At 38.8% G+C, this 25,201-nt stretch overlaps 2 protein-coding genes and 10 non-coding genes across 19 annotated transcripts in view; 8 read left to right on the top strand and 4 right to left on the bottom strand.

Moving 5' to 3' along the window:
* The window catches only part of LOC148681160 (protein NLRC3-like), a 345,676-nt gene extending 342,942 nt beyond the window's left edge, over positions 1–2,734 (bottom strand). For 3 of the 6 annotated variants that reach the window (XM_088650157.1, XM_088650152.1, XM_088650156.1), the window contains exons 1-2: positions 2,669–2,734; positions 410–504 (exon numbers count right to left, since the gene is read on the bottom strand). In XM_088650157.1, coding sequence (XP_088506283.1) covers positions 410–459 — 50 coding nt within the window. In that variant the 5' untranslated portion in view covers positions 460–504; positions 2,669–2,734. Of the gene's footprint in view, positions 1–121; positions 225–409; positions 2,393–2,491 lie in introns of all 6 variants that reach the window. The other 3 variants (XM_088650155.1, XM_088650154.1, XM_088650153.1) reach the window with 3 other exon arrangements.
* Positions 2,735–3,936: 1,202 nt separating this feature from the next.
* LOC148681159 (uncharacterized) lies at positions 3,937–11,808 on the top strand. Of its 3 annotated transcripts, XR_015942629.1 has the most exons (4): positions 3,937–3,985; positions 4,325–4,474; positions 9,428–10,914; positions 10,979–11,808. XR_015942629.1 is itself a non-coding variant. In XM_088650699.1 (3 exons), the coding sequence occupies exon 3, from the start codon at positions 9,493–9,495 to the stop codon at positions 10,420–10,422; it is 930 nt and encodes a 309-aa protein (XP_088506825.1). In that variant the 5' UTR covers positions 3,937–3,980; positions 4,325–4,474; positions 9,428–9,492; the 3' UTR covers positions 10,423–11,808. The 3 variants fall into 3 exon arrangements, 2 of the variants coding, with proteins under 2 accessions (XP_088506825.1, XP_088506824.1); XM_088650699.1 differs by having other exon boundaries at positions 3,937–3,980; positions 9,428–11,808; XM_088650698.1 differs by having other exon boundaries at positions 9,428–11,808.
* Positions 11,809–14,686: 2,878 nt separating this feature from the next.
* Positions 14,687–14,759, bottom strand: trnar-ucg (transfer RNA arginine (anticodon UCG)). Its single transcript has one exon. It is a non-coding gene; the product is annotated as a tRNA-Arg (tRNA).
* A 3,479-nt stretch (positions 14,760–18,238) lies between these two features.
* trnae-uuc (transfer RNA glutamic acid (anticodon UUC)) lies at positions 18,239–18,310 on the top strand. The gene has a single exon. It is a non-coding gene; the product is annotated as a tRNA-Glu (tRNA).
* An 88-nt stretch (positions 18,311–18,398) lies between these two features.
* trnay-gua (transfer RNA tyrosine (anticodon GUA)) lies at positions 18,399–18,485 on the top strand. The gene is given in 2 exon segments: positions 18,399–18,435; positions 18,450–18,485. It is a non-coding gene; the product is annotated as a tRNA-Tyr (tRNA).
* Positions 18,486–18,938: 453 nt separating this feature from the next.
* On the top strand, positions 18,939–19,011 carry trnar-acg (transfer RNA arginine (anticodon ACG)). Its single transcript has one exon. It is a non-coding gene; the product is annotated as a tRNA-Arg (tRNA).
* Positions 19,012–20,629: 1,618 nt separating this feature from the next.
* On the top strand, positions 20,630–20,716 carry trnay-gua (transfer RNA tyrosine (anticodon GUA)). Its single transcript is given in 2 exon segments — positions 20,630–20,666; positions 20,681–20,716. It is a non-coding gene; the product is annotated as a tRNA-Tyr (tRNA).
* Positions 20,717–20,801: 85 nt separating this feature from the next.
* trnae-cuc (transfer RNA glutamic acid (anticodon CUC)) lies at positions 20,802–20,873 on the bottom strand. The gene has a single exon. It is a non-coding gene; the product is annotated as a tRNA-Glu (tRNA).
* Positions 20,874–21,168: 295 nt separating this feature from the next.
* On the top strand, positions 21,169–21,241 carry trnar-acg (transfer RNA arginine (anticodon ACG)). Its single transcript has one exon. It is a non-coding gene; the product is annotated as a tRNA-Arg (tRNA).
* A 1,458-nt stretch (positions 21,242–22,699) lies between these two features.
* On the top strand, positions 22,700–22,771 carry trnae-uuc (transfer RNA glutamic acid (anticodon UUC)). The gene has a single exon. It is a non-coding gene; the product is annotated as a tRNA-Glu (tRNA).
* An 88-nt stretch (positions 22,772–22,859) lies between these two features.
* Positions 22,860–22,946, top strand: trnay-gua (transfer RNA tyrosine (anticodon GUA)). Its single transcript is given in 2 exon segments — positions 22,860–22,896; positions 22,911–22,946. It is a non-coding gene; the product is annotated as a tRNA-Tyr (tRNA).
* An 85-nt stretch (positions 22,947–23,031) lies between these two features.
* Positions 23,032–23,103, bottom strand: trnae-cuc (transfer RNA glutamic acid (anticodon CUC)). The gene has a single exon. It is a non-coding gene; the product is annotated as a tRNA-Glu (tRNA).
* Positions 23,104–25,201: the final 2,098 nt, after the last annotated feature.

Raw genomic sequence — 25,201 nt, 5'->3', positions numbered from 1 at the left:
GCTTAACTTTTGTTTCGGTAAAATTATTTTGTATTACTTTTGCCCATGTTGAGCTACTTTGTGATATTTGTACATCTTTCTTTCGATTGTTTTTGTTTGATATTTTCTGGCCAGCTCTTACCTGACAGTATTGAGAGATTTCAAGTTCACTCATTTCCTCAGAGTAAGGTGGATAGGGAAGATGTCGCACGACTTCCATTTTGCAAACACGTAGACAATCCATTCTTTAAAACACCAGGTAAGAAGTGATATATATATATATATATATATATATATATATATATATATATATATATATATATATTCTGACATAAAATATATTTTATATATTAAATCCACAACTAATAGAGAGTAAATATAATATCTTGTAAAAAATAATCATATGAAATGTATTGTGTAAACGAAATACCTCCATGATGCAAACAAATCCAGATCTCCAGAAGTGTGCGTGTCCTCCATGATGGATCTGAAAAGTTTGATCTCCAGCAGAAACTCTAGAGGAAACTGATGAACAATCACAGATCTCCAGTCATTGATCAGCCTTCAAAATTCAGCTAAATGCAGGAATAGATCAGCAGCTGAGACACATCATGAGTAAACAAACAAAATAATCACAGCCATCATCCGTTTGATTAGGATTAAATTATAATTATACATACAGATTCACATAAACCTTATGCCAAGTTCAGACTGTATGATTTTAGCCCCGATTCTGACTTGCCGACAGGTTTGGAGAAATCGCAGACAAATGCCTGAAATCACAGGCAAATCAGTACTTGTGCACGCAAGTAATGCCTAGTTCAGACTGCGTGATTTTAGCCCCGATTTTGGCTCGCCGACAGGTTTTAAGAAATCGCCGACAAATGCCTGAAATCACAGGCAAATCAGTGCTCGTGCACGTGAGTGACAATCACACAGTATAAACTTTCAAAGACGCGATCTGAGAGAATCGCAAATGAGTCGCCGATGCCTGTGAGATATTTGGCATGCTAAATACCTAGAGCTGTCGGAGATTCAAATCATGCCGTGTGAATTGAGTTTTGACTGAAATTAATATTAGCGATCGCCTACAGCCAATGAGAGAGCAGCATTCACTTGTGTGTGCGTGTGTGTATACCTGCTGCAGGCCAGCGGGAGAAGTTAAAAGCACTCTTTTTCGGTTTATTTGGACCCACGAAATGGAGGGGAAACTAGAGGAGGTTTGACAGGACTCAGGAGCAACCGTGTCTGTTTGACGTTTCATACAGAAAGAAATTAGTTTATCATCAACGTTGAGGAGAAATGGCTAATTCCCTTTAAACCCAGGTGAGCAAACATGGACATGTTCAACCCCATTAAAGGCTTCTTTCTCATTATGTAGTTAATAACAAAAGATATACTACATGTTTTTGGCTGTGAGACGTAGTTTGGATGGAGTTGTCGGAGTTGTCATTGTGAAATGAGTTTTGACTGAAAATTACATCAGAGAGAAGTTAAATGCGCTCATTTTCAGTTTATTTGGACCCAAGAATTGTAGGAAAAACGAATGTAAATTTGGCAGGAGCACCTGTGTCTGTTTGACGTGTCATGTGAGCAATATTACAATCTGGTCAAAAAATAAATAAAAAATTGAGGATAAATTGCTAATTCCCCTCAAATCCAGGTGAACAAATATGTATATTTTCTACTCTATTATGCTTTTACTTCTTATGTAGTTAATAAACAAATATATACTACGTGTTTTTGGTTGTTTCGGTTAAAACAAAGTTGTCTGTGATACAGTGTGAAAGCCCCTGTCCATCTGGCTGTGTAAACAAAGCAGCAACAAAACGCTAGCCCAGACTGTCATGCAGTGTGAAAACAATAGAGGTAAAGTTGGTTTTATATTTGCACATTCGGACTTTGCCCTTAATAATATAATTTCATGAAATAATTATTTGGAAACTCTAAATAGTGAAATCATATTAGCAGCCAATGACTATCAAAGTACAACATTGCTCACAGTCAAATAATCAGTGTAATGTTGTTTTCAAGTCATACTTGCATGCTAAATCCGATCGAATATTCAAAGTAACATGGTAAACAATATAGAGACTTCTAAATAAACAAATGTGCGAATATAAAACTAACTTTACCAAAACATCGGTGACACGACTACTTTGAAAATCATGCAGTGAACTCAGCAATACAGGTTCTGTCAGGACATTAAAGATATAAAGCTCTTCAGTGTAGGTAAATGATGGATTCAACAAGCTTTTTCACTTTCGTTTCTGAAGGGTTATGTTGTGCCGAAAATTGTGACCAGGGGGCGCTGTTCCGTGAAATACTCTCTCGGGAACGCCCAGGTCGCTCATGCACGCGATCGTAAACGCGCACTCGCGCAGACATTACAAGTGATCAACGTCGAGCAGTGCTGTAAAGCATGTTAAAAAGCTGGATTCAGCAAACATGTTCATATTGAAAAACATATGAAATATATTGGAGAACTTTGATTTACTGAACTATGACTCACAGATTTCATCTCAATGGTCACACCCTATACTTTACAGTCTACGGTCACACGAGTGCAGTAAAAACATCCGTCACAAACACTCAGAACAGAGTAGATAAGGACATGCAGGGGCCCAAAGGACATGCGGGATTTACATTCAATCAAATGACATGCAAAGGGTTACATGCGTGACTTTACCTAAAGCAGTATTAACTGCTGGATGTGGAGAAGAAAGTTTAGACGCTACGCACCTCTTCTTCTACTGGCTGTGCGTAGAGACAGAGTGCAGAGTAAAACTGCACACCGCCACCTGCTGTATTGGAGAAAGTAACATCAGTCCTTCAATGTGGATTTCCCTGAATATAAAATGACTGCTTTCACTGCCTTCTCAAATTACCTAAGGTATTTCAGTTCCTACATAATGTAAGGATACATTCATTGAGTTTATTCTGTTCTTGTGTTTTCTTCATTTTTTTCTGCAGGAACCTGCTGGTATCCTGTAGGAATTATGAAATCCTGTAGGACAAAATGACAATATGTGCAGGCAATTCCTAAAGGTTTTAGAATCATGCAGTACTTTTTACAGGAATCCTGAAGGATTTATTTTCCCCCCTGCAGGACAGCTGCAGTACTGCAGGAATTATAAAATCCTGTAGGACACATTGACGATATGTGCAGGAATTTCTTACAGGTTTCACAGTGGATTCAAGCAAGTGACAAATCCTGCAGGATTTTATAATTCCTGCAGGAGTTATTTGCTGTAATTGGAATGAAAGAAAGGAATTCTGTCACTTGCTGTTAGCAATACAGTATGAGTTCTAAAAGATAAACAAAACAACAAACATACAAAAACTTAATAAATACAGAAATAAATAAAAGTATATGAATACATTATAGACAATTATAAAAATCAACCATTACACCATTTAAATTATGCATTTGCATTTTACCTTTTATTTCTATACTTTTTTTGTATCATTTTTTAAAATGTCAATCCAGCTATCTATTTTAATTCAACTCCCATCTGTTTCGTTGGATGCAAAAAAAAAAAAAAAAAAAAACTGAAAGACTGGTCCTTGAGGTAGACACATGTTGAACGTATGTCTGTGCATTTCATGAGTTCAACAAGGTCTATCCCTTCTTCTTTTAAAATGTTTGCTGCTGTTATCCCTGATTCTCTGTCTTTTTGACATAAGCAACCTATTTTATTTTGTGTTCATTGCCTTTTTGTGGCAGCTGGAACTGGTGCCTCTTTTTTAAGTACACTTTTTACTCAATTTTTATCCTTTAAAAAGAAGCAGGTTAGTGTTATTGTTAGTGTGATTGGTAAACATAATGTGTTTTCTGCAATGTTAGAGTAAATTGAATCAGTAAATTAATATAAACATTTGTTAAACATTTTAAATAAAATGCAAAATTGAAATTAGATTATTAGATAAAAAAAGACTTTTATTTTGGCGTAGCCTGTGACGTCATCAGGCGGCGCCGCATCAGCGCTGGTTCAACTGGAGTAAGGTTTGTTTTAAAAGGTTTACAGATATAAACCGATTTAAAGTTAAAGTTCTGAAGTTTTAGGTTTTTTAAGCGAAATTAAATTATGTCCCTGCTGTTGGAAATATTATTTTACCTTTTTATACAACGTAGTACTATTTCTATAATCTATATTCTCTCATTATTTGAGAGCTATTGTTTGAATAAAGTGTGTAAAAAGTGTTTTAAAGAAACGTTTTACCCGATTTCTTTTTGTTGATTATTCATATAAAGACACTTTTAAAGAGAAGTTATTTTGTTTCTGTTCATTGTTTTATTAATTTTAAACAGGACATTTTTTATTGTTTTGTTCATTTTAAACAGGATAAAGTGTCCAAACGCAGAGAAAAACTCCTGCTGAAGCGACTGATCTCCACACTGTTATAAAGATGGCGTTTATTAAAGTGGAGAGTGAAGATTTGAAGATTGAAAAAACATTCACAGTCAAACAGGAAGATCTGCAGGAACAAACAGGTTAATTTTTATTCTCAAACACCAACTCAGTCGTTTGATCCTCATTCAGATATATTTTAATAATAAAAATACTAAATTAAATCCATCTTGCAGCCCTGAGTGTGCTGCCTAGTTCTCCTAAATGCACATAAGCACTCATATAAAGACAGGAATAAGTTTCTTTCTTGTTACTTGTTCTCGTGTCTTTTGTCATTATTTTATGTATTATTGTAAATTCCTTTTTTTTAACCAAATTCTTTATGGGTTTAAACTTGTTTCTAGTAGTTGTTACTGGTTGTTACTTATAGTATCAGAGTTAGAACCACATTATTATAATAACTAATTACCAGGGCTATTGTATTTAAACAGGGTTTCCGCGAATCATAAAATGTCTTAAATTCCAAAATCTAAATTTTAGGCCTTAAAAAGTCTTAAATTTTTCTTAAAGATTGTGTTGTAGGTCTTAAATCTTTTTAAAACAAGTCTTCATTTTCCTTTGTTCATGATTTACTACCCAATCTGGCCAAAACCCATACAATCACCAACAATCCATCTCAATAAAACTTTCAACTTTTTAATTAAAAAAGGACATTTTAACTCTATTTATCATAATAGTTTAATTATTTCTTTTACAATAACATTTGTTTAAATGTGATCTATGTATTTACTGCTGAGGACATCTACCTGGACAGATTGTTGTGCATAGATTTAGTTTATTATAGTTTTAAAAACTTTTAAAACATTTGTTAATTTTTTTTGTATTTTTTCAAAGTTTATGTTGGGAAAAAGTGTATGGATACAAGTAAAGGCTTGTTTTTACACAATATTTAAAATCTTTTGCTAAGAAATATCTAAAATATTGTAATTTTATTTTATTCATTTATTATTGTATTATTAAATGTATTAAAATCATAATATTTTTTAAGGGCAAATAAAAACCATTTTCATCTGGGCCATCTGAAAAATTCCTTAGCTTTTAGCCCTTTATGAGTATAAATTTTCATTCATAATGATCTTAAAAAGTCCTAAATTTAACTTGGTGAAATCTGCAGAAATCCTGGTTTAAAGCATGTCAAAAACGTGGATGCCCACAATTTTAAACATGCTGAATGAAATGGACACTAAAATAATTAATTATTATAAAACATTGTACATTATTCTAAACTATATTGATGATGTTGTGGGACAACATGAGGCAAAATAAACAAATTATAGTAGAACAATAATGTTTAGCATTGCACTGACTACAACTGGCCAACAAACTAGTCTAAAAATGACTTTTGCTGCTTAAGAAATGGATTACAGCATGCTGATGATATGCAAACATTTGAGTGTAAAGTTTATTAGAATTTTGACCATATTCTTTGTGTACCAGCAGACATTGGAATCTTTTTGCTTGAGACTTTATTTAAAGAATTAATTTTTAGATCCTAAAAACAGTGTTATGCTGCTAAGGCATGGGACGATAACAATTTTCAAGGTATAAAGCTGACAAAATATTCTGCTATATCATTACTACTGTATATGTAAGGTTTTTATGTTTTAAGTTTTTCAGGACAACAGTATCTCCAGCAGAAAAGATATCAAAAGATGCCGTTTTAAATAATAAAGAATTCTGTGTTTCTAAAACTAATGAAGACAGCAGAAGTCAATGATTTATTAGAATTATTCAGCCTGACATGTTTACTGCTCCAAAACACTTTTAAATTTTCTCAAAAAAAAATATATTGTGTTCAAAGGGGAAAACTGTTTGTTTTTTTACCCAGACATATAAAAAAATATTCATTTTAGAGCAGTAATCACAGTACCATGAAACTGTGATATTTTTATTCAAGGTTTTTAGAATTAGAATCTTATACTGGCCCTTGCCTAATGCTGCTTAATGTTGCAAAGTCAAAATTTCTATTTTTATTATTTTTGTTTGTATATAATCATGAACACACTTGTTTGCAGAGCAAGTAGTGTGACCATTTTCTGCCATTTATTATTCCTGGTCATTTCTCCAAGAGGCACTTGAATTGGAAGTTCTAAAACATTAGCATATGAGATCAGGTCACTGCTATGACATGATTGACAATTTTTGTATGTCGCTGTTTGTGTTTGTGCTCTGTTTATGCTGAGAGCTGATGCTGAGTATTCTTAGGGCTTTTCACACTTCAAATGGATAATCCTTGGTCATTCTAACTCTGAATGACAAAATCCTTGGTTATCTGTAAGCACCTTCCACACTGCTCATGCTATACCAGGGGCTAACAAATAATCCTAGATGTTTATTAACAGACATTACACATTCCCAACCACAGGGTTAACATTATTATATGTATATTTATGTTGTCACTGTCCCTGATTAGACAAACAGCAGGTCACCTTTTTTGATGGCATTTCTGCATCTTGTCAGGTATATGAAATGTCATCATGTAGGTCTTCAGCTAATCCTCGGGACATGCACAAAGACAATAAAACAAAGACAAAAGTACAAGTGAATGAAAACAAGTTGAAAAGTATGTCATCTTGCTATCTCCTCATTACTCCAGTTTACAGCAAACTGGCATTAAGCATTTGCATAAGTTCATTCATTCATTTTCCTTTGGCTCAACTGGGCCGAAAAAGGAAAAAGTTGAAGAGAAATTGCTAGTTCCCTTCAAAACCCAGGCAGTGTTTCCTCTAGGATTTTTTCCAGTTGTAGCGGCAGGCCTTTTTACACAGATCTACCAACTACCTGTGGCGTTATTTCACTGACAAATGTTGTGACTGCAGTATTAAAAGTTGAGTTCGCATTTATGTAATAGCCTACAGCATGCGGATCTCTTTGCTTGCCCAGGTAAAAAAAAAAAAAAGAAAAAAGTGCACTAAAATGCACTTTAAGTATACTTAGTACACTTTTCAGTAATGTACTAAAAGTGCTCTATTTTTGCACACTAATTTTGTACTTAATGTACTAAAAGATAGTATTAAGTATATGTTAAGATAAACTTAATACCATCTAAGTGTACTCAACTGTGCTATTGAGACACCCTGAAATTGAACTAAAATGTGCTTTTAACATACTATATCTGTATTTTAAAAATATATATTTAGTTACAACTAGAAATACACTTGAACCCTACTTTTAAACATTTAAATATATTTATGACTAATTTAAAGTATAATAGTAATATATTAAAAGAATATACAAATTGTAAAAAAAGGGTGCTAAATACTGTATTAAAAGTGCTCTATTTTCCCAAACTAATTTTGTATTTAATGTACTAAAAATTAGTATTAAGTACATTTTAAGAACAGTGAAAGACCAGTTGCAATGAATAAAAACAAAGAGTCAGGAATGAAATAAAATAGAAGGAAATTTAATTACTTTTTTTTGTAGTTTTGACAGCAAGAAATCAGCTTCAGCACTCTCCATGAGCTCCACAGGTCGACCTTCCTTACATTCAGAATACAGTGATATTTATGCTAACAGAGTCAACAAACCTATGTCATTAGATTGTTTAGACATCCTCACGTAATTGGTTAGACAAAAGATAATTAAGTAGAAGGATAAACAGTCCAGAACAATTTTAGAATATGCAATGTAAAACATATGTATCCTTAGATTATCATATTATTGACTACACTAGATATACACAAACATATCATCCCTTCTGCATGCCCATTCTTGGCTTTCCTGATCATTCCTTTACCCACAACACACACATACTTCAAGACAATAATGTTTTGGTAAGATTACCACACTCAAAATCAATTTAAGTGTTAGTGATAATTGCATTCACATTAAGTGTACTTAAGTACAACTTTTGGGAAAATGTACTTCTACTATATTACATTACTAATAGATGTTCTATATATTAACTTATTTTAAACTTAAACAGTGTACTAAAAATCAACTAATGTTTAAAGCATTTAAAGCACACTTTTGAAAAAAACACACTAATAAAACTCTTTTGAGTGTTTTTTTCTGTAGTGTACTTTATTGTAGTACACTAAAAATGTATTTAAGTATTACTGGTATTTAGTATACTTTTGTCAAGTGTACTAAAGTCCTACTGAAGTATAAACATACTTATTTAGTATATTTATAGTGTAAAACCATCAAACTTTTATTTAACACAAAAAAATAACAATGTACTAAAAATGTATTTGCGGGTATTTAAGTGTATTTTAATTGCATTTAATTATATATTATTTTCACCTGGGATGTCATCTCGCCATCTCCTCATCACAGTTTACAGAAAACGTGGCATTAAGCTTTTGCAAAAGTTCATTCTTTCATTTTCCTTCGGCTTAGTCCCTTTATTTATCAGGGGTCGCCACAGTGGAATGAACCCCCAACTTATCAAGCATATGTTTTCAACAGCGGATACCGTCCAGCTGCAAACCAGTACTGGGAAACATTTGCATAAGTTATTTACAATAATGCAAACTCACTAATATAAGCTGAATTATGCGTACTAGCTATAAACATGCAGGATTTGTCTCAATCGGGTCTTCTAAGCAAGTTACAAATGTTTAAATCCAGTGGAAGATACATATAAGGGAACACAACCTGAGTAATCTAAAGCGAGTGCATTTGATCATTTGCATTTAAAGCCACAGGCACAAAAACAGCTTGGTTTTTCTCTGACCCCCAAAATGAAATATTCTGCAAGGTATATGATCTGATTTTGAGCCGAAACCTCAGACACATTCTGGGAACACCAAAGACTTATTTTACATCTTGTTAAAAAAAAAAAAAAAAAAAAAAAAAAAAAAACTCTCCATTACTCTCCATTAATAAGTTATCCCTTGGTTCTTTTGAGCACAAGATATTGTAAAAAAAATGCAAGCTTCCTTTGTGTTTCAAAAGAAAGGAAATGTTTAAAACCACATGACGGAGAGTAAATGTTAATTGGTTATTTTTATTTGTGGGTGAAACATCCATTTCATGCTTATCGCTTTGTGGCTTCATACTAAAGTTCACTTTTTTTGTTGTTTTTTAAGACCTGATGGTGCTGAAAGAAGAGACTCATCAATGCAATGAAATGGAAGAGAAACATTAAGACATAATGGCTGATGAAAAACCCACACTGACTAAAAAGACTTCATCACGTGGAAGACCTCGGAAATCCAAATCTAAGTGTAATTTCAGCAGTAAACAGCGTAGAAAGACTTTTAGTCAAAAGCCAAAGCTTGATGTTCACATGAGAGTTCACACAGGGGAGAAACCTTGCACCTGCAAACAGTGTGGAAAAAGCTTCTATACTATAGGAAACTTAACGGTGCACATGAGAATTCACACTGGGGAGAAGCCTTACACCTGTGAACAGTGTGGAAAGAGTTTTTGTAAAAAAGAAAACTTTAAAACCCACATGAGAATTCACACTGGAGAGAGGCCGTACACATGCCAACAGTGTGGAAAAAGCTTCTGTCATTCAGGAAACTTGATAATGCACATGAGAATTCACACTGAGGACAGGCCTTACTCTTGCCCTCAGTGTGGAAAGAGTTTTAAGCAAAATGGCAATCTTGAAGTCCACATGAGAACTCACACTGGAGAGAAAAGATTTACTTGCACACAGTGTGGGAAAAGTTTTGTTAAAAAACAAAACCTTGACATCCACATGAGGATTCACACTGGAGAGAAACCTTACACATGCACAGAGTGTGGTAAAAGTTTCACATATAAAAGCTCACTCAATCACCACATGAGAACTCACACCGGAGAGAACCCGTTTGCATGTGTTCAGTGTGGAAAGAGCTTCACAACCAAAACTAGCCTCATGAACCACATGAATGGTCACACTGGAACCATAGTGTTCACATGTGATCAGTGTGGAATTAAACTCACACGCAAAGACTACATTAGGCGACACATGAAGACTCACTCAAGGGAGGATCATTTTAGATGCAGTGAGTGTGGAAAGGGCTTTACCCATAAAAGAAGCCTCAGCGCTCACATGAAGCTTCACAATGCAGAGCAGAGTCCTGAAAAATGAGGCCTTGTCCACAGAAACACTGGTATATTCAAAACGGCAGCTTTTTCATGTAGTTTGGCTGTTCATTCAAGTGAAGTTTATTTTTAAACTACTTTTGAGAGGATCACATGCTTATGATTGTCCACAGCTGGTCCAGCATTAGCTAAAACATGATTTACCAATCAGATGATTCCAAACTCACTATAAATAACCAGAGTTTTTTTTACCTCAGTTATTGCTTACATGCAGGGCCGGATCAAGCTGAACTGCCGCTCTAGTCAGAAGACAGTCACGCCGCCTTAAACCCCAATGTAAAATCGAAAGTGACCGGTTATGAAAATGAAGCGAGGTATCGTGGACCTCTTTTCTGCCGCCCTATGCGCGGATATAACTGAGGACGCGCGAGTGCTGAGGGATGTGTCACTGACACCGCCCTCTCTATTCTGTCGCCAATGTGCGAATATAACTGAGGACGCGGGTGGTGAGGGAGGTGTTGCAGACATAACTGAGGACGCGGGTGGTAAGGGAGGTGTCGCGGACGCTGCCCCCTCTCTCCGCGCCGGCCCTGGTTACACAGTTATGCCGTTTGTTATAAAGTAGTGTCTCACAGACTGTACTTTGGTTTAAGGTACTTGAAGACGGATGAGTTAACATCACTGATGAGGACCTACACTATTAGTTGTCTTCAATAAAGTCTTCTCCCTGTAAGAACTTTGGTCAGCTTACTTATTTCATCTGTTAGAGTCATCTATACATTGGCAAGCCACACAAGAACGGTACAAATACAGCAAAATATAACAATGTGTTTCAACTATAATATGCACCAATAACCATATTTGTGCACAGTGCTCCTTTGCAAATAGTTTATTAATTTACCAATCAAATGATCGGCTCTGAAAAGAGAATTAGAAAGATTAGGGAGGAGAAAATATTTGAGGAGATGCAGGTAACACCCTTAGATTATGGTTTTGATAATTCACATTGTTTGATTGTCACTTGCCTGAACAAACAAAGATTTGCCTCCAATTTTGTGCTTTTGTCTGCAATTTCACCAAACTTGTTAGTGGATAAACTTGTGTGGTGTGAACTCGCCATAAGGCAATGACAGTGAGCGACCGATACAGACTCGCTGAAGCCCTGTTCAGACAATGCCTTTTGCCAGTTACCACAGATCAGATTTGTGTCAGATTATGAGATTTTAACTTGATCAACTCTTGATGTTTTTGGGTAACAAATGAAGAGTTTGATTTTAAAACACTACACATTTATTTTGATGGACTGATTTGAGAAAAGAAACAAGTTTTCTTTCTGAAAACAATTACACTCTCTGTACACAACTTGTTGTCTTTAAAGATGCAATAATGTGAAAACTCCCATATTACTACAAATAAATCTGTGTATGGGAAACCCAGTGTCTTCAGTGAATGAGAACATGAGTCATTTGTTAGCTTACATGCTAATTTCAGTACTTAACAGACTACTGAAGCACTTCAGCTATCTGATAATTCCAATTATTATTTGTATGAAAATTTACATTTAAATAAGCATATAAATTAGCTTTAATACAAAAAGCTTGTTAAGCTAAATCTATAACATAAGTTGAATGATTTGCACTGATATTATATTATAAATTGCCGTCTTGAACATTAGCTGCATCAGAAGTGTATATTTCTGGATTGTAAATGTATTTAGATTCATTATATTTTTATATTTTGCTATTTCTATAATCTGCAACAAAGAAGTGAATTGCACTGATTCTGGAGGAATGAGTCAAACTGACTCTCATGTGTCTTGAGATTGGCTGTTTGCTGCACTTGTGTGTCTTGTGATTGGCTGTTTGCTGCACGTCACACTTTAAGCTGCATTTGCTCCAAAGTTGATCACAAACTAAAGTAAACTTTACGGTTTATATCAAGCATTGTCAAATCATTTAACATCGCCATAACCAGGTTGGGTTTATTTGATTTTGTCAACTTCCAGAGCTTTATCTTTAAACCAGAAGAAGGAGGGAAAATGCACTCACTCTGCATAGTGACATCTTAAAATAGTATTTAAACTAGCCTAATAGACCAGGGGTTCTCAACCTTTCACAGGCTGGCCTCACCCCCAAAAGCTGGTCAATTGCAGTTGTATATAGTGTATATAAACTAAATACTGCCTCATGTTTTATACGTTTGCAGCCTCTGCAACTTCCGTCCATCATAAAAATTTATTTGGATGATTTGACTTTCCGCCGTTTTCTAAAGTCTTTGAGCGCAGCACACACAAACTAAATTGACATACTGCAGTCACACTTCAAAATGTGGTGTTTTTACATTTATAACATTTGAGCACAGTTCAGCAAAATACATCACATGATCTGACAACCAAGAGATCTTACAATTGACCATCTCTTAATTTACCATCACTAAACGATTTAAAATGTGACACTGATTTCATACAGAGTTCATACAGACACAGCCTAATAAAAATCAAGGTTTTCTAAGCACTTTTTCCAGCACCTATTTTTATTTTCAAGACTGACACGCAACGTATTGAGCACCTGAAATGTATTCTCAGCAACCCATTAAAGCATTGCATAGGAACCATCTATTGATTTATTAAAGAAAATGTTAATAAGATATAATAATTAGTTAATAATATATTTATAATTAAGAATATAATAAACCAAAATTGACACGCAATGTATTGAACACCTGCAATGTCTTCTCAGCAATTAATAAAAATACTGCATAGGAACTATCTATCGGTTTATACAAATAAAAAACGTTTATGAACAATAATAATAATTGATCATATATTAATAATATAATAAGCCTGCACTAAATGTGCTTGTGATTTTTTTATTTTATTTTATTTATTGATGTTCTCTCACAGATGAAAAGAAAACAGAATATTTGTAGTCAAGTTATAATACAATTACACTGCTAAAATAATACAAGTTTTAGTAAATAATACTAATATTTTACAAATTACTCTTTTAAAAAACTACTCTGAGTACTAGTTAATTACTTTTGAGAAAAACTCTGATTTTCATAATGGCCCTTTTTAAGAATAAAACTATTTAAATGGTTTAACTGCTTACATCACAAGGCTACATATAGGAATTTGCATTAACAAAGTATGGTCGATTTTTCCTTTCATGACATTGACTCAATTTCAATAGTACTGGCACAACTACCACATACTTTAAAGGCCATAGAGACACTTTTTGTCCATTTGTAAACAATACTTCCAAGCTTTGAAATGTTTAATTAAAGTATATGATGAAAAGATTTAAATTTGGGGTTTTATTTACATATTGTACACTATTGTCCTATTTGCTCATTGTTGTCTATACAACATTTTATTTTACACTTGATCTTAAACTGAAATAATTTTACACAAGGACAAGGACACTGTCAGTGATAAAATAATAAAACAAATGACTTCGTTTCACATGAGGTATTTGAAATATGACGACTCTACATTTCTCAAAGCAGTGCTTTAAGAGCCTTATTGTTTATTTTGATAAATGTAACAAATTGTTTGACCTGTAATGCCTGCACAATTTAGTGATGCTATAAGACCAATCAGAACACCCCTATTATGTATAAATCACATAAATACCTCATTCAGAAACATTTCTGGCATTATTATTTTGTCGTAAAGAAATAAAAAGTTTCACCTTTGCTTAAAGTTCTGTTAGTATAATATCATAACAGTGTTATTTGCAAACTCTAAATAGCGAAATCATATTAGCAGCCAATGACTATCAAAGTACAACATTGGTCACAGTCAAATAAACAGTGTTAATGTTGTTTTTAAGTCATACTTGCATGCTAATTCTGATCGAATATTCAAAATTACATGGTAAACAATATAGAGACTTCTAAATGAACGAATGTGTGAATATAAAAAAAACTTTACCTTTATAACTCGCCATCGGGAGAGAAGAGAGTGAAACGTGTTTATAAAAAATGTAAAATATATTACAATTTGTTTATGAAATAATGACTGTTTTGGTCTAATTTAGCAGCAGAAAGAGATCCGATGAATCCAAACAAAGATAACAAATTTGCACGTCCCCAAGTGTCTGGCTTAAGAAGTTCTTGTAACTCAGAAAACAGCACTTCAGGATCCCTATTGCTTTCAGACGATCTGGTGTGTACACCTAATGACAAAACAGCTTCTCTGACGAGTTTTCCATTGTCATGTCTTTTTGACCTAAGGGTATGAACCTAGCTTTTTGAAGGTCACACTGGATTGTGCTGCACAGCCAACTTCAAATGAACTGCATCAAAGACAACCCAGGTGGGACTTGAACCCACAATCCCCAGCTTCGAAGGCTGGTGCCTTATCCATTAGGCCACTGGGCCATGTCACTAATTTCTATCAAGTATCTCTTGTATGCCTTCAACAAGACTCTTCTTCAGGGCTTGTTGGTCTCGTGCTATGATTCTCACTTAAGGTGCGAGAGATCCTGGGTTCAAATCCTAGATGAGACCTATGTCTGTCACAGAAAAAGCAGTGGTGATGTGCTGTGCTGTCTAGGGTGTTTATATGTTAATTGTAGCACATTCAGCTGTGTTTTCAGTTAATGAACATGTTGTGGACTTCTGATCTAAATCAGTATAACTTGTACGATTTAACAGACAAAAAAGAAGCGTCCTATCGGATTTCTTTGAAGGATTTCAATTAGAATTATGATCATATTTTGCAACCATTCCTATAGGATTGTTTTAAAGTACAATACATAAAAATCCTTTAGGATAATTTCTACAACATTTTAATTGGATCCAATTTATATCTTAATTAAGATATGCTTTTCTATTGTCTCTCTTAGCCTATTATACAATAGTTTTGAATGTTTAATGCACAAATTTCCAAACTAACATGTCTATACCAAAAACATATACAATGTCGCTAGCCCAAACTGTGGGCTGGCCCACTCAAAACAGACGTTCACTGTGGGCCCATAGCAAGTCCGCACAAAGTGTAGTGTATATAGCCACAATGGGCGAAGTATAGGTATACTATCTGGGTCAGAAGTATGTCCTATGAGCATGCTCTGTGGGCATTTAGTAATTAACAAGTTAGGTCCCACTAATACTAAGTTGAGTCCAGGCACAAAATGTGCCTATAAGGTCCCAGTAAAGCCCTTTTATGCAGGGCCATTGTGGCTTTAACACAAAACAGAACTAGTTCACTTCTACTATGTACCAAAATAGCACAATATCACTTCAAATGCATAATTACATATTTTGAAAGCATAAAGTAAAATCAGTAATAAATGAAGCATCTAAAAATATAAAGACAACATGGACTATTTTTCAAAGGTTTGGGACAAAACTGCTTTAGTTTATAAAAATGCAGATATAAAAGTAACCTTGTAAATAATTATTCCTTTTTAATATGTTAACTTTTCCATTTGAATATGTTAAAATATAATTTATTCCAATGATGTTAAAGCTGCATTTGAGGCATTTGTGTCCTAAATAAAATAATTTGAGACAAAACAACAAAACATATAAAAATATACTTAGTTAAAAGAAAAACAAAGTAAGATTTTCATGTTTGTATTTTCTCTACCATTTGTACCTTAAAGGGTCACGAAACTCCAAAACACATTTTTTGAGCTGTTGACAGTCATATATGTGTCCCACACTGCTAAAAACACTATTTGGACACAAATATTTCACTAAAAAGTGTAAATTGGTTGTTTTTGCGTTATTTCAAGCAAATTTGTACTTCCGGTTTGAAACAAATTTTTGAAGCTGCGTCTCAACCATGAGATAATAGTGTGTATTCCAGCGTGCAGACTGGATGTCTGTGCCAGAGTGTGTCTTATTACGTCTTACAGTGCGGCTCGAAGGACATCTTTTGCATTCAGAGCTGCTTTCATGAAGAGATCATCGGCAACACTGCTCGAAGTTTACCATGGAGGTGAAAAGGAAGCTCCCTGACAAGGAATTGAACCCAGGCCACAGCGGTAAGAGCACTAAGTCCTAACCACAAGACCACCAGGGAAGGCCTGGCTAAAGGTTGCCCTCTAGCCTAGCTGTGGGCCTCCACCCAGGTGTGCTGCAGCTGCTCTGACAAAAATAACTCTAACGTTTGCAACCTCCTCCTGGAGAAGAGAAAGTCTCAGAGCCTGGTTCACAGTTCTTCTATGGAGGGACTGTCACATGCTCTGTGTAAAAGCATCCTATCGACACCACAACTTGCCATGACAACAAAGCACAGCATGCGTTGAAGGAACTCCATGTTTACCGGTCCATGTCCTCTTTCCAAACAGCATGCTAATGAGCACTCATTGAACAGTGTGTGCCAGTGGCGCAATGGATAACGTGTCTGACTGATCAGAAGATTCTAGATTAGAGTTTTGGCTGGCTCGATCAGGATTTATTGCATTGCTCTCAGTCAGTGCACTGCAGTTGCAGTTTGCCCCTGCCAGAGTTGTTTGGTTCTACTTTGGAGTGGATCAAGTTTCTGGGGCTGCCAGCACAAAGCCTGTGGGGTGCTCCCCTGGGATCAAAGTCTGCCCCAACTGCTCTCATATCTTGGTCCCGTACATCCCTCAGGACTTCCAGAAGAAACCAGTACACCCACTCTCCTGGGAAGACAGCAGTGACAGCTTGTAGACCAAAATGTTTGCTGTGAGGCTAAGGCGTTCTACTGCAGCACAGATACGCATTTGAAAAGCAGACAATATTCAAAAACAAAGTGCCAACCTAAAACAAGATTGCAGTCAAAATGACCACCTCAGACAAGTGTGAGCAATGTTTCAGTCTCTGTTATACGTCGGCAAATATGCCACACAGTGCAGACGCCCATACTACTGAAAAGGAAGTTACCTGACTGAGAAAGGTATAAATAGAAATCGGAGCCTGCTCCAAACGACCTGGTCAGCCCCAAGTGAGCTGTAAAAACCTCCTGGAGTTTTCATTCATTTAATGTCTGGTACTAGACACTGCGTCCAACCAGTTATGTTTGAATGTCAAACCTACCCCAATCCTTAAACCAACCTCACAGTTTCCTGCTGTGTTTTATCAACCTCCCAACCTACCCCAACTCTTAACCCAACCTTACAGTAACAAACCTCCATGTGGGTTTCATTGATTCAATGTCTCGTACATGGCACAGAATACAACCTATCGCAGTTTATTAAAATCACACCTACCCCAGCCCTAGGCCCAACCTCACGGTAACCTGCTGTGTTTTATTCAATTTTACTCCTACCCCAACCCTAAACACAACCTCAGAGTAAGCAGTTTATATATTTTTTTTATTTTTATGAATGTCTACTACAGCTACATCAATCGCAAACCCAGCCTACATGCGGCATAAGTGCCTACCACTTAGAGGTCATCCAGCCTACTTGCTGTGTAATCTCCTCCACTTGTAGGTCTCTGAGCTGCAGCAACACCTAAGGGCTCTGACACACAGACACAAAAGAAACCATTGCTTTTAACCTCCTCTTGGAGAGGAGAGAGTCTCCGACCCTGGATCTCAGGTCTTCTATGGAGGGACTGTCAGGAATCCTGTAAGAGCATCCCATCCACACAACCTCTTGCCATAAAAACAAAGCAGAATGTGTGGTGAAGGAACTCCGGGTTGACAGAGTCTTGTCCTTGCTTCAAGCAATGTGCTAACAAGGTGCTGAACAGAGTGACGGTGGCACAAAGGTTAGCGCTTATGACTACGGATCAGAAGATTCTCGGTTACGGAAACCAAGAAACTGTGTATGAGAGAGTGCGTAAGTGTATGAGTGGCACTTGTGCAAGCGGAGCAGGGACGTGCCAGCGATCAGAATGAACTGGAGTTTGTGCCAAGACTGGGTTTCAAGAGTGGCAGTTCCCATATGGTCTAGCAGTTAGGATTCCTGGTTTTCACCCAGGCGGCCCGGGTTCGACTCCCGGTATGGGAAGGCTTGAGTGCTTTTGCTTCTGTCCTTTTTGGCCAGCGGTCGGACTGCAGCTACCTTATAGGATGTGGTTGTGGAACTGCCCCATAAGCCTTCGATAGCTCAGTTGGTAGAGCGGAGGACTGTAGGTGGGATGATGGCAATCCTTAGGTCGCTGGTTCGACTCCGGCTCGAAGGACACCTTTTGCGCTCAGAGCCGCTTTCTTGCCTTCACCAAGTTAGTTAACCACTCCTCAAAGTTCAGCATGGAGGTGAAAAGGAAGTTCCCTGACCGGGAATCGAACCCGGGCTGCGGCAGTGAGAGCGCCAAATCCTAACCACTAGACCACCAGAGAAGGTCTGCGTAAAGGATGGCCTCAAGTCTAGCTGTGGGCCTCCACCCAGGTGTGCTGCAGCTGCTCTGACAAAAATAACTAACGTTTGCAACCTCCTCCTGGAGAAGAGAAAGTCTCAGAGGCTGGATCACAGTTCTTCTTGGGAGGGACTGTCACATGCTCGGTGTAAGAGCATCCTATCGACACCACAACTTGCCATGACAACAAAGCACAGCATGCGTTTTAGGAACTCCATGTTCACCGAGCCGTGTCCTCTTTCCAAGGACCATGCTAATGAGCACTGCTGATGCGAGGCTGGGCCAGTGGCGCAATGGATAACGCGTCTGACTACGGATCAGAAGATTCTAGGTTCGACTCCTGGCTGGCTCGTTCAGGATTTTTTTGCGTTGCTCTCAGTGCAGTGCGGTCGCGGTTTGCCCCTGCCGGAGTTGTTCGGTTCTACTCTGGAGTAAATCGAGTTTCTGGGGCCGCCAGCACAGAGCCTGTGGGGTGCTCTCCTGGGTTCAAAGGCTGCCCCAACCGCTCTCATGTCTTGGTCCCGTACATCCCTCAGGACTTCCAGAAGAAACCAGTACAGCCACTCTCCTGGGAAGACAGCAGTGACAGCTTGTAAACCAAAATGTTTGCTGTGAGGCTAAGGCGTTCTACTGCAGCACAGATACGCATTCGAAAAGCATACAATATTCAAAAACAAAGTGCCAACCTAAAACAAGATTGCAGTCAAAATGACCACCTCAGACAAGTGTGAGCAATGTTTCAGTCTCTGTTATACGTCGGCAAATATGCCACACAGTGCAGACGCTCATACTACTGAAAAGGAAGTTACCTGACTGAGAAAGGTATAAATAGAAATCGGAGCCTGCTCCAAACGACCTGGTCAGCCCCAAGTGGGCTGTAAAAACCTCCTGGAGTTTTCATTCATTTAATGTCTGGTACAAGACACTGCGTCCAACCAGTTTTGTTTGAATGTCAAACCTACCCCAATCCTTAAACCAACCTCACAGTTTCCTGCTGTGTTTTATCAACCTCCCAACCTACCCCAACTCTTAACCCAACCTCACAGTAACAAACCTCCATGTGGGTTTCATTGATTCAATGTCTCGTACATGGCACAGAATACAACCTATCGCAGTTTATTAAAATCACACCTACCCCAGCCCTAGGCCCAACCACACGGTAACCTGCTGTGTTTTATTCAATTTTACTCCTACCCCAACCCTAAACACAACCTCAGAGTAAGCAGTTTATATATTTTTTTATTTTTATGAATGTCTACTACAGCTACATCAATCGCAAACCCAGCCTACGTGCGGTATAAGTGCCTACCACTTAGAGGTCATCCAGCCGACTTGCAGTGTAATCTCCTCCACTTGTAGGTCTCTGAGCTGCAGCAACACCTAAGGGCTCTGACACACAGACACAAAAGAAACCATTGCTTTTAACCTACTCTTGGAGAGGAGAGAGTCTCCGACCCTGGATCTCAGGTCTTCTATGGAGGGACTGTCAGGAATCCTGTAAGAGCATCCCATCCACACAACCTCTTGCCATAAAAACAAAGCAGAATGTGTGGTGAAGGAACTCCGGGTTGACAGAGTCTTGTCCTTGCTTCAAGCAAAGTGCTAACAAGGTGCTGAACAGAGTGACGGTGGCACAAAGGTTAGCGCTTATGACTACGGATCAGAAGATTCTCGGTTTACGGAAACCAAGAAACTGTGTATGAGAGAGTGCGTAAGTGTATGAGTGGCACTTGTGCAAGCGGAGCAGGGACGTGCCAGCGATCAGAATGAACTGGAGTTTGTGCCAAGACTGGGTTTCAAGAGTGGCAGTTCCCATATGGTCTAGCGGTTAGGATTCCTGATTTTCACCCAGGCGGCCTGGGATCGACTCCCGGTATGGGAAGGCTTGAGTGCTTTTGCTTCTGTCCTTTTTGGCCAGCGGTCGGACTGCAGCTACCTTATAGGATGTGGTTGTGGAACTGCCCCGTAAGCCTTCGATAGCTCAGTTGGTAGAGCGGAGGACTGTAGGTGGGATGATGGCAATCCTTAGGTTGCTGGATCGACTCCGGCTCGAAGGACATCTTTTGCGCTCAGAGCCGCTTTCTTGCCTTCGCCAATTGAGTTAACCACTCCTCAAAGTTCAGCATGGAGGTGAAAAGGAAGTTCCCTGACCGGGAATCGAACCCGGGCCGCGGCGGTGAGGGCGCCGAATCCTAACCACTAGACCACCAGGGAAGGTGTGCGTAAAGGTTGGCCTCAAGTCTAGCTGTGGGCCTCCACCCAGGTGTGCTGCAGCTGCTCTGACAAAAATAACTAACGTTTGCAACCTCCTCCCGGAGAAGAGAAAGTCTCAGAGCCTGGATCACAGTTCTTCTTGGGAGGGACTGTCACATGCTCGGTGTAAGAGCATCCTATCGACACCACAACTTGCCATGACAACAAAGCAAAGCATGCTTTTAAGGAACTCCATGTTCACCGAGCCGTGTCCTCTTTCCAAGGACCATGCTAATGAGCACTGCTGATGCAGACTGGGCCAGTGGCGCAATGGATAACGCATCTGACTACGGATCAGAAGATTCTAAGTTCGACTCCTGGCTGGCTCGTTCAGGATTTTTTTGCGTTGCTCTCAGTGCAGTGCGGTCGCGGTTTTCCCCTGCCGGAGTTGTTCGGTTCTACTCTGGAGTGAATCGAGTTTCTGGGGCCGCCAGCACAGAGCCTGTGGGGTGCTCTCCTGGGTTCAAAGGCTGCCCCAACCGCTCTCATGTCTTGGTCCCGTACATCCCTCAGGACTTCCAGAAGAAACCAGTACAGCCACTCTCCTGGGAAGACAGCAGTGACAGCTTGTAAACCAAAATGTTTGCTGTGAGGCTAAGGCGTTCTACTGCAGCACAGATACGCATTCGAAAAGCATACAATATTCAAAAACAAAGTGCCAACCTAAAACAAGATTGCAGTCAAAATGACCACCTCAGACAAGCGTGAGCAATGTTTCAGTCTCTGTTATACGTCGGCAAATATGCCACACAGTGCAGACGCTCATACTACTGAAAAGGAAGTTACCTGACTGAGAAAGGTATAAATAGAAATCGGAGCCTGCTCCAAACGACCTGGTCAGCCCCAAGTGGGCTGTAAAAACCTCCTGGAGTTTTCATTCATTTAATGTCTGGTACAAGACACTGCGTCCAACCAGTTATGTTTGAATGTCAAACCTACCCCAATCCTTAAACCAACCTCACAGTTTCCTGCTGTGTTTTATCAACCTCCCAACCTACCCCAACTCTTAACCCAACCTCACAGTAACAAACCTCCATGTGGGTTTCATTGATTCAATGTCTCGTACATGGCACAGAATACAACCTATCGCAGTTTATTAAAATCACACCTACCCCAGCCCTAGGCCCAACCACACGGTAACCTGCTGTGTTTTATTCAATTTTACTCCTACCCCAACCCTAAACACAACCTCAGAGTAAGCAGTTTATATATTTTTTTTATTTTTATGAATGTCTACTACAGCTACATCAATCGCAAACCCAGCCTACGTGCGGCATAAGTGCCTACCACTTAGAGGTCATCCAGCCGACTTGCAGTGTAATCTCCTTCACTTGTAGGTCTCTGAGCTGCAGCAACACCTAAGGGCTCTGACACACATACACAAAAGAAACCATTGCTTTTAACCTACTCTTGGAGAGGAGAGAGTCTCCGACCCTGGATCTCAGGTCTTCTATGGAGGGACTGTCAGGAATCCTGTAAGAGCATCCCATCCACACAACCTCTTGCCATAAAAACAAAGCAGAATGTGTGGTGAAGGAACTCCGGGTTGACAGAGCCTTGTCCTTGCTTCAAGCAAAGTGCTAACAAGGTGCTGAACAGAGTGACGGTGGCACAAAGGTTAGCGCTTATGACTACGGATCAGAAGATTCTCGGTTACGGAAACCAAGAAACTGTGTATGAGAGAGTGCGTAAGTGTATGAGTGGCACTTGTGCAAGCGGAGCAGGGACGTGCCAGCGATCAGAATGAACTGGAGTTTGTGCCAAGACTGGGTTTCAAGAGTGGCAGTTCCCATATGGTCTAGCGGTTAGGATTCCTGGTTTTCACCCAGGCGGCCCGAGTTCGACTCCCGGTATGGGAAGGCTTGAGTGCTTTTGCTTCTGTCCCTTTTGGCCAGCGGTCGGACTGCAGCTACCTTATAGGATGTGGTTGTGGATCTTCTCCATAAGCCTTCGATAGCTCAGTTGGTAGAGCGGAGGACTGTAGGTGGGATGATGGCAATCCTTAGGTCGCTGGTTCGACTCCGGCTCGAAGGACATCTTTTGCGCTCAGAGCCGCTTTCTTGCCTTCGCCAATCAAGTTAACCAATCCTCAAAGTTCAGCATGGAGGTGAAAAGGAAGTTCCCTGACCGGGAATCGAACCCGGGCCGCGGCGGTGAGAGCACCGAATCCTAACCACTAGACCACCAGGGAAGGTCTGCGTAAAGGTTGGCCTCAAGTCTAGCTGTGGGCCTCCACCCAGGTGTGCTGCAGCTGCTCTGACAAAAATAACTAACGTTTGCAACCTCCTCCTGGAGAAGAGAAAGTCTCAGAGCCTGGATCACAGTTCTTCTTGGGAGGGACTGTCACATGCTCGGTGTAAGAGCATCCTATCGACACCACAACTTGCCATGACAACAAAGCACAGCATGCGTTTTAGGAACTCCATGTTCACCGAGCCGTGTCCTCTTTCCAAGGACCATGCTAATGAGCACAGCTGATGCGGACTGGGCCAGTGGCGCAATGGATAAAGCGTCTGACTACGGATCAGAAGATTCTAGGTTTGACTTCTGGCTGGCTCGTTCAGGATTTTTTTGCGTTGCTCTCAGTGCAGTGCGGTCGCGGTTTGCCCCTGCCGGAGTTGTTCGGTTCTACTCTGGAGTGAATCGAGTTTCTGGGGCCGCCAGCACAGAGCCTGTGGGGTGCTCTCCTGGGTTCAAAGGCTGCCCCAACTGCTCTAATGTCTTGGTCCCGTACATCCCTCAGGACTTCCAGAAGAAACCAGTACAGCCACTCTCCTGGGAAGACAGCAGTGACAGCTTGTAGACCAAAATGTTTGCTGTGAGGCTAAGGCGTTCTACTGCAGCACAGATACGCATTCGAAAAGCAGACAATATTCAAAAACAAAGTGCCAACCTAAAACAAGATTGCAGTCAAAATGACCACCTCAGACAAGTGTGAGCAATGTTTCAGTCTCTGTTATATGTCGGCAAATATGCCACACAGTGCAGACTGGGCCAGTGGCGCATACTGTCACCTGTAAGTTGTGGTTATTCTTGGTTACACCGGCCAATCACGTTCTGAGTTGGAACCAAGATTTTTTTTAATTCTTGGTCATGCTGGCCAATCACGTCCCGAGCTGGAACCAAGATTCACCCTATTCTTTGTTAAGGCAGCCAATCATGTTCCGAGTTACAATGAACGCTATGGCCAATCAGAGCCCTTATACCATTCAAGATTTGTACTGTTATAACAGATTTCGTTGCAGATTAATTCGGACAACAATTGCAAACTAAGTATTTTTATAACAAGTTGGTTTAAATGAATAACCATTACAGTAACGTTGAATAATACACTGTTAAAAATTGTCCCGTTAAAAAACAGTAAAATACTGCCAGCTGCAGTTGCCAGCAATGTACTGTTATTTTACAGTATGTTGCTGTAAAAATACATGGGCTACATTGATTTACACAATACTCAAGTGAACTCATTTTGCTCACTGAAAGCAACCGCCTCAACTTGGTCAACTGCTGAATGAGTTTATGAGGTAATGTGCTATATATGCTTAGAAGCATACTTATAATGATAACTTATTTTAGTTAATTAGAAAAGTTCGGTTTAACTCTAATGTCTTATTTTTCACAACAGCACACATACATGTAAATCTGGAATCACCAGAGAGATTCTGACTGCATCAGCAACTAAACAGCCGCTATCTTTAAATAGAAAAAAACCATGCAGAATAACATCAGCAGTTCATTGTTCATCTTTAACTCATACACTGGCTCTACTCTCCTCCACAACGGTGACAGACAGAAGAAATTAGCTTCAGGTCTTACAGTAAAATACTGTTTTTTCCTTGATTTAACAGTAATCTACTGGCAGCTGTGGTTGCCAGCAATGTACTGTTTTTTTACAGTCTACTTCCGTAGTTTAAGTTAACAGTATATTACTGTTAAAATACATTTTACACTGTGTTTTTACCTCTCACACCTTTAACCCTTTAAACCCCAGAGCATATACTTCAGTTTTTATTGAAGTGTCCACACTACTGAGTGTTCAAGAAACATGTAGCAAAGCTGAAGTAAATTCATTAATTAACTGACTAATTAAATGATAATGGAAGATAAACAATGAATAAATGAAGAAATAGTGAAGGGAAAAAAACAAGAACAGAACATACAAAACTTTAGTCACAGCTTTATAATGAAATAACCTGAAGAACAACAAATGATTAAATCATTTAAATGATCAGCGGATGAATAAACAACTCTACAAACATCATCACCAGCTACACTTATTACTTAATACA

The sequence above is a fragment of the Danio rerio genome, chromosome 4, assembly GCF_052040795.2.
Source record: "Danio rerio strain M-AB ecotype USA chromosome 4, GRCz13ab, whole genome shotgun sequence".
In the NCBI taxonomy this organism is placed as follows: Eukaryota; Metazoa; Chordata; class Actinopteri; order Cypriniformes; family Danionidae; genus Danio; species Danio rerio.
Note: the sequence above shows the minus strand (reverse complement) of the source record. Positions and strands in the feature narration are given on the sequence as shown.

Excerpts from the sequence above, each read along its gene's own strand:
- LOC148681159 (XM_088650699.1), top strand. The coding sequence starts at position 9,493 with ATGGCTGATGAAAAACCCACACTGACTAAAAAGACTTCATCACGTGGA.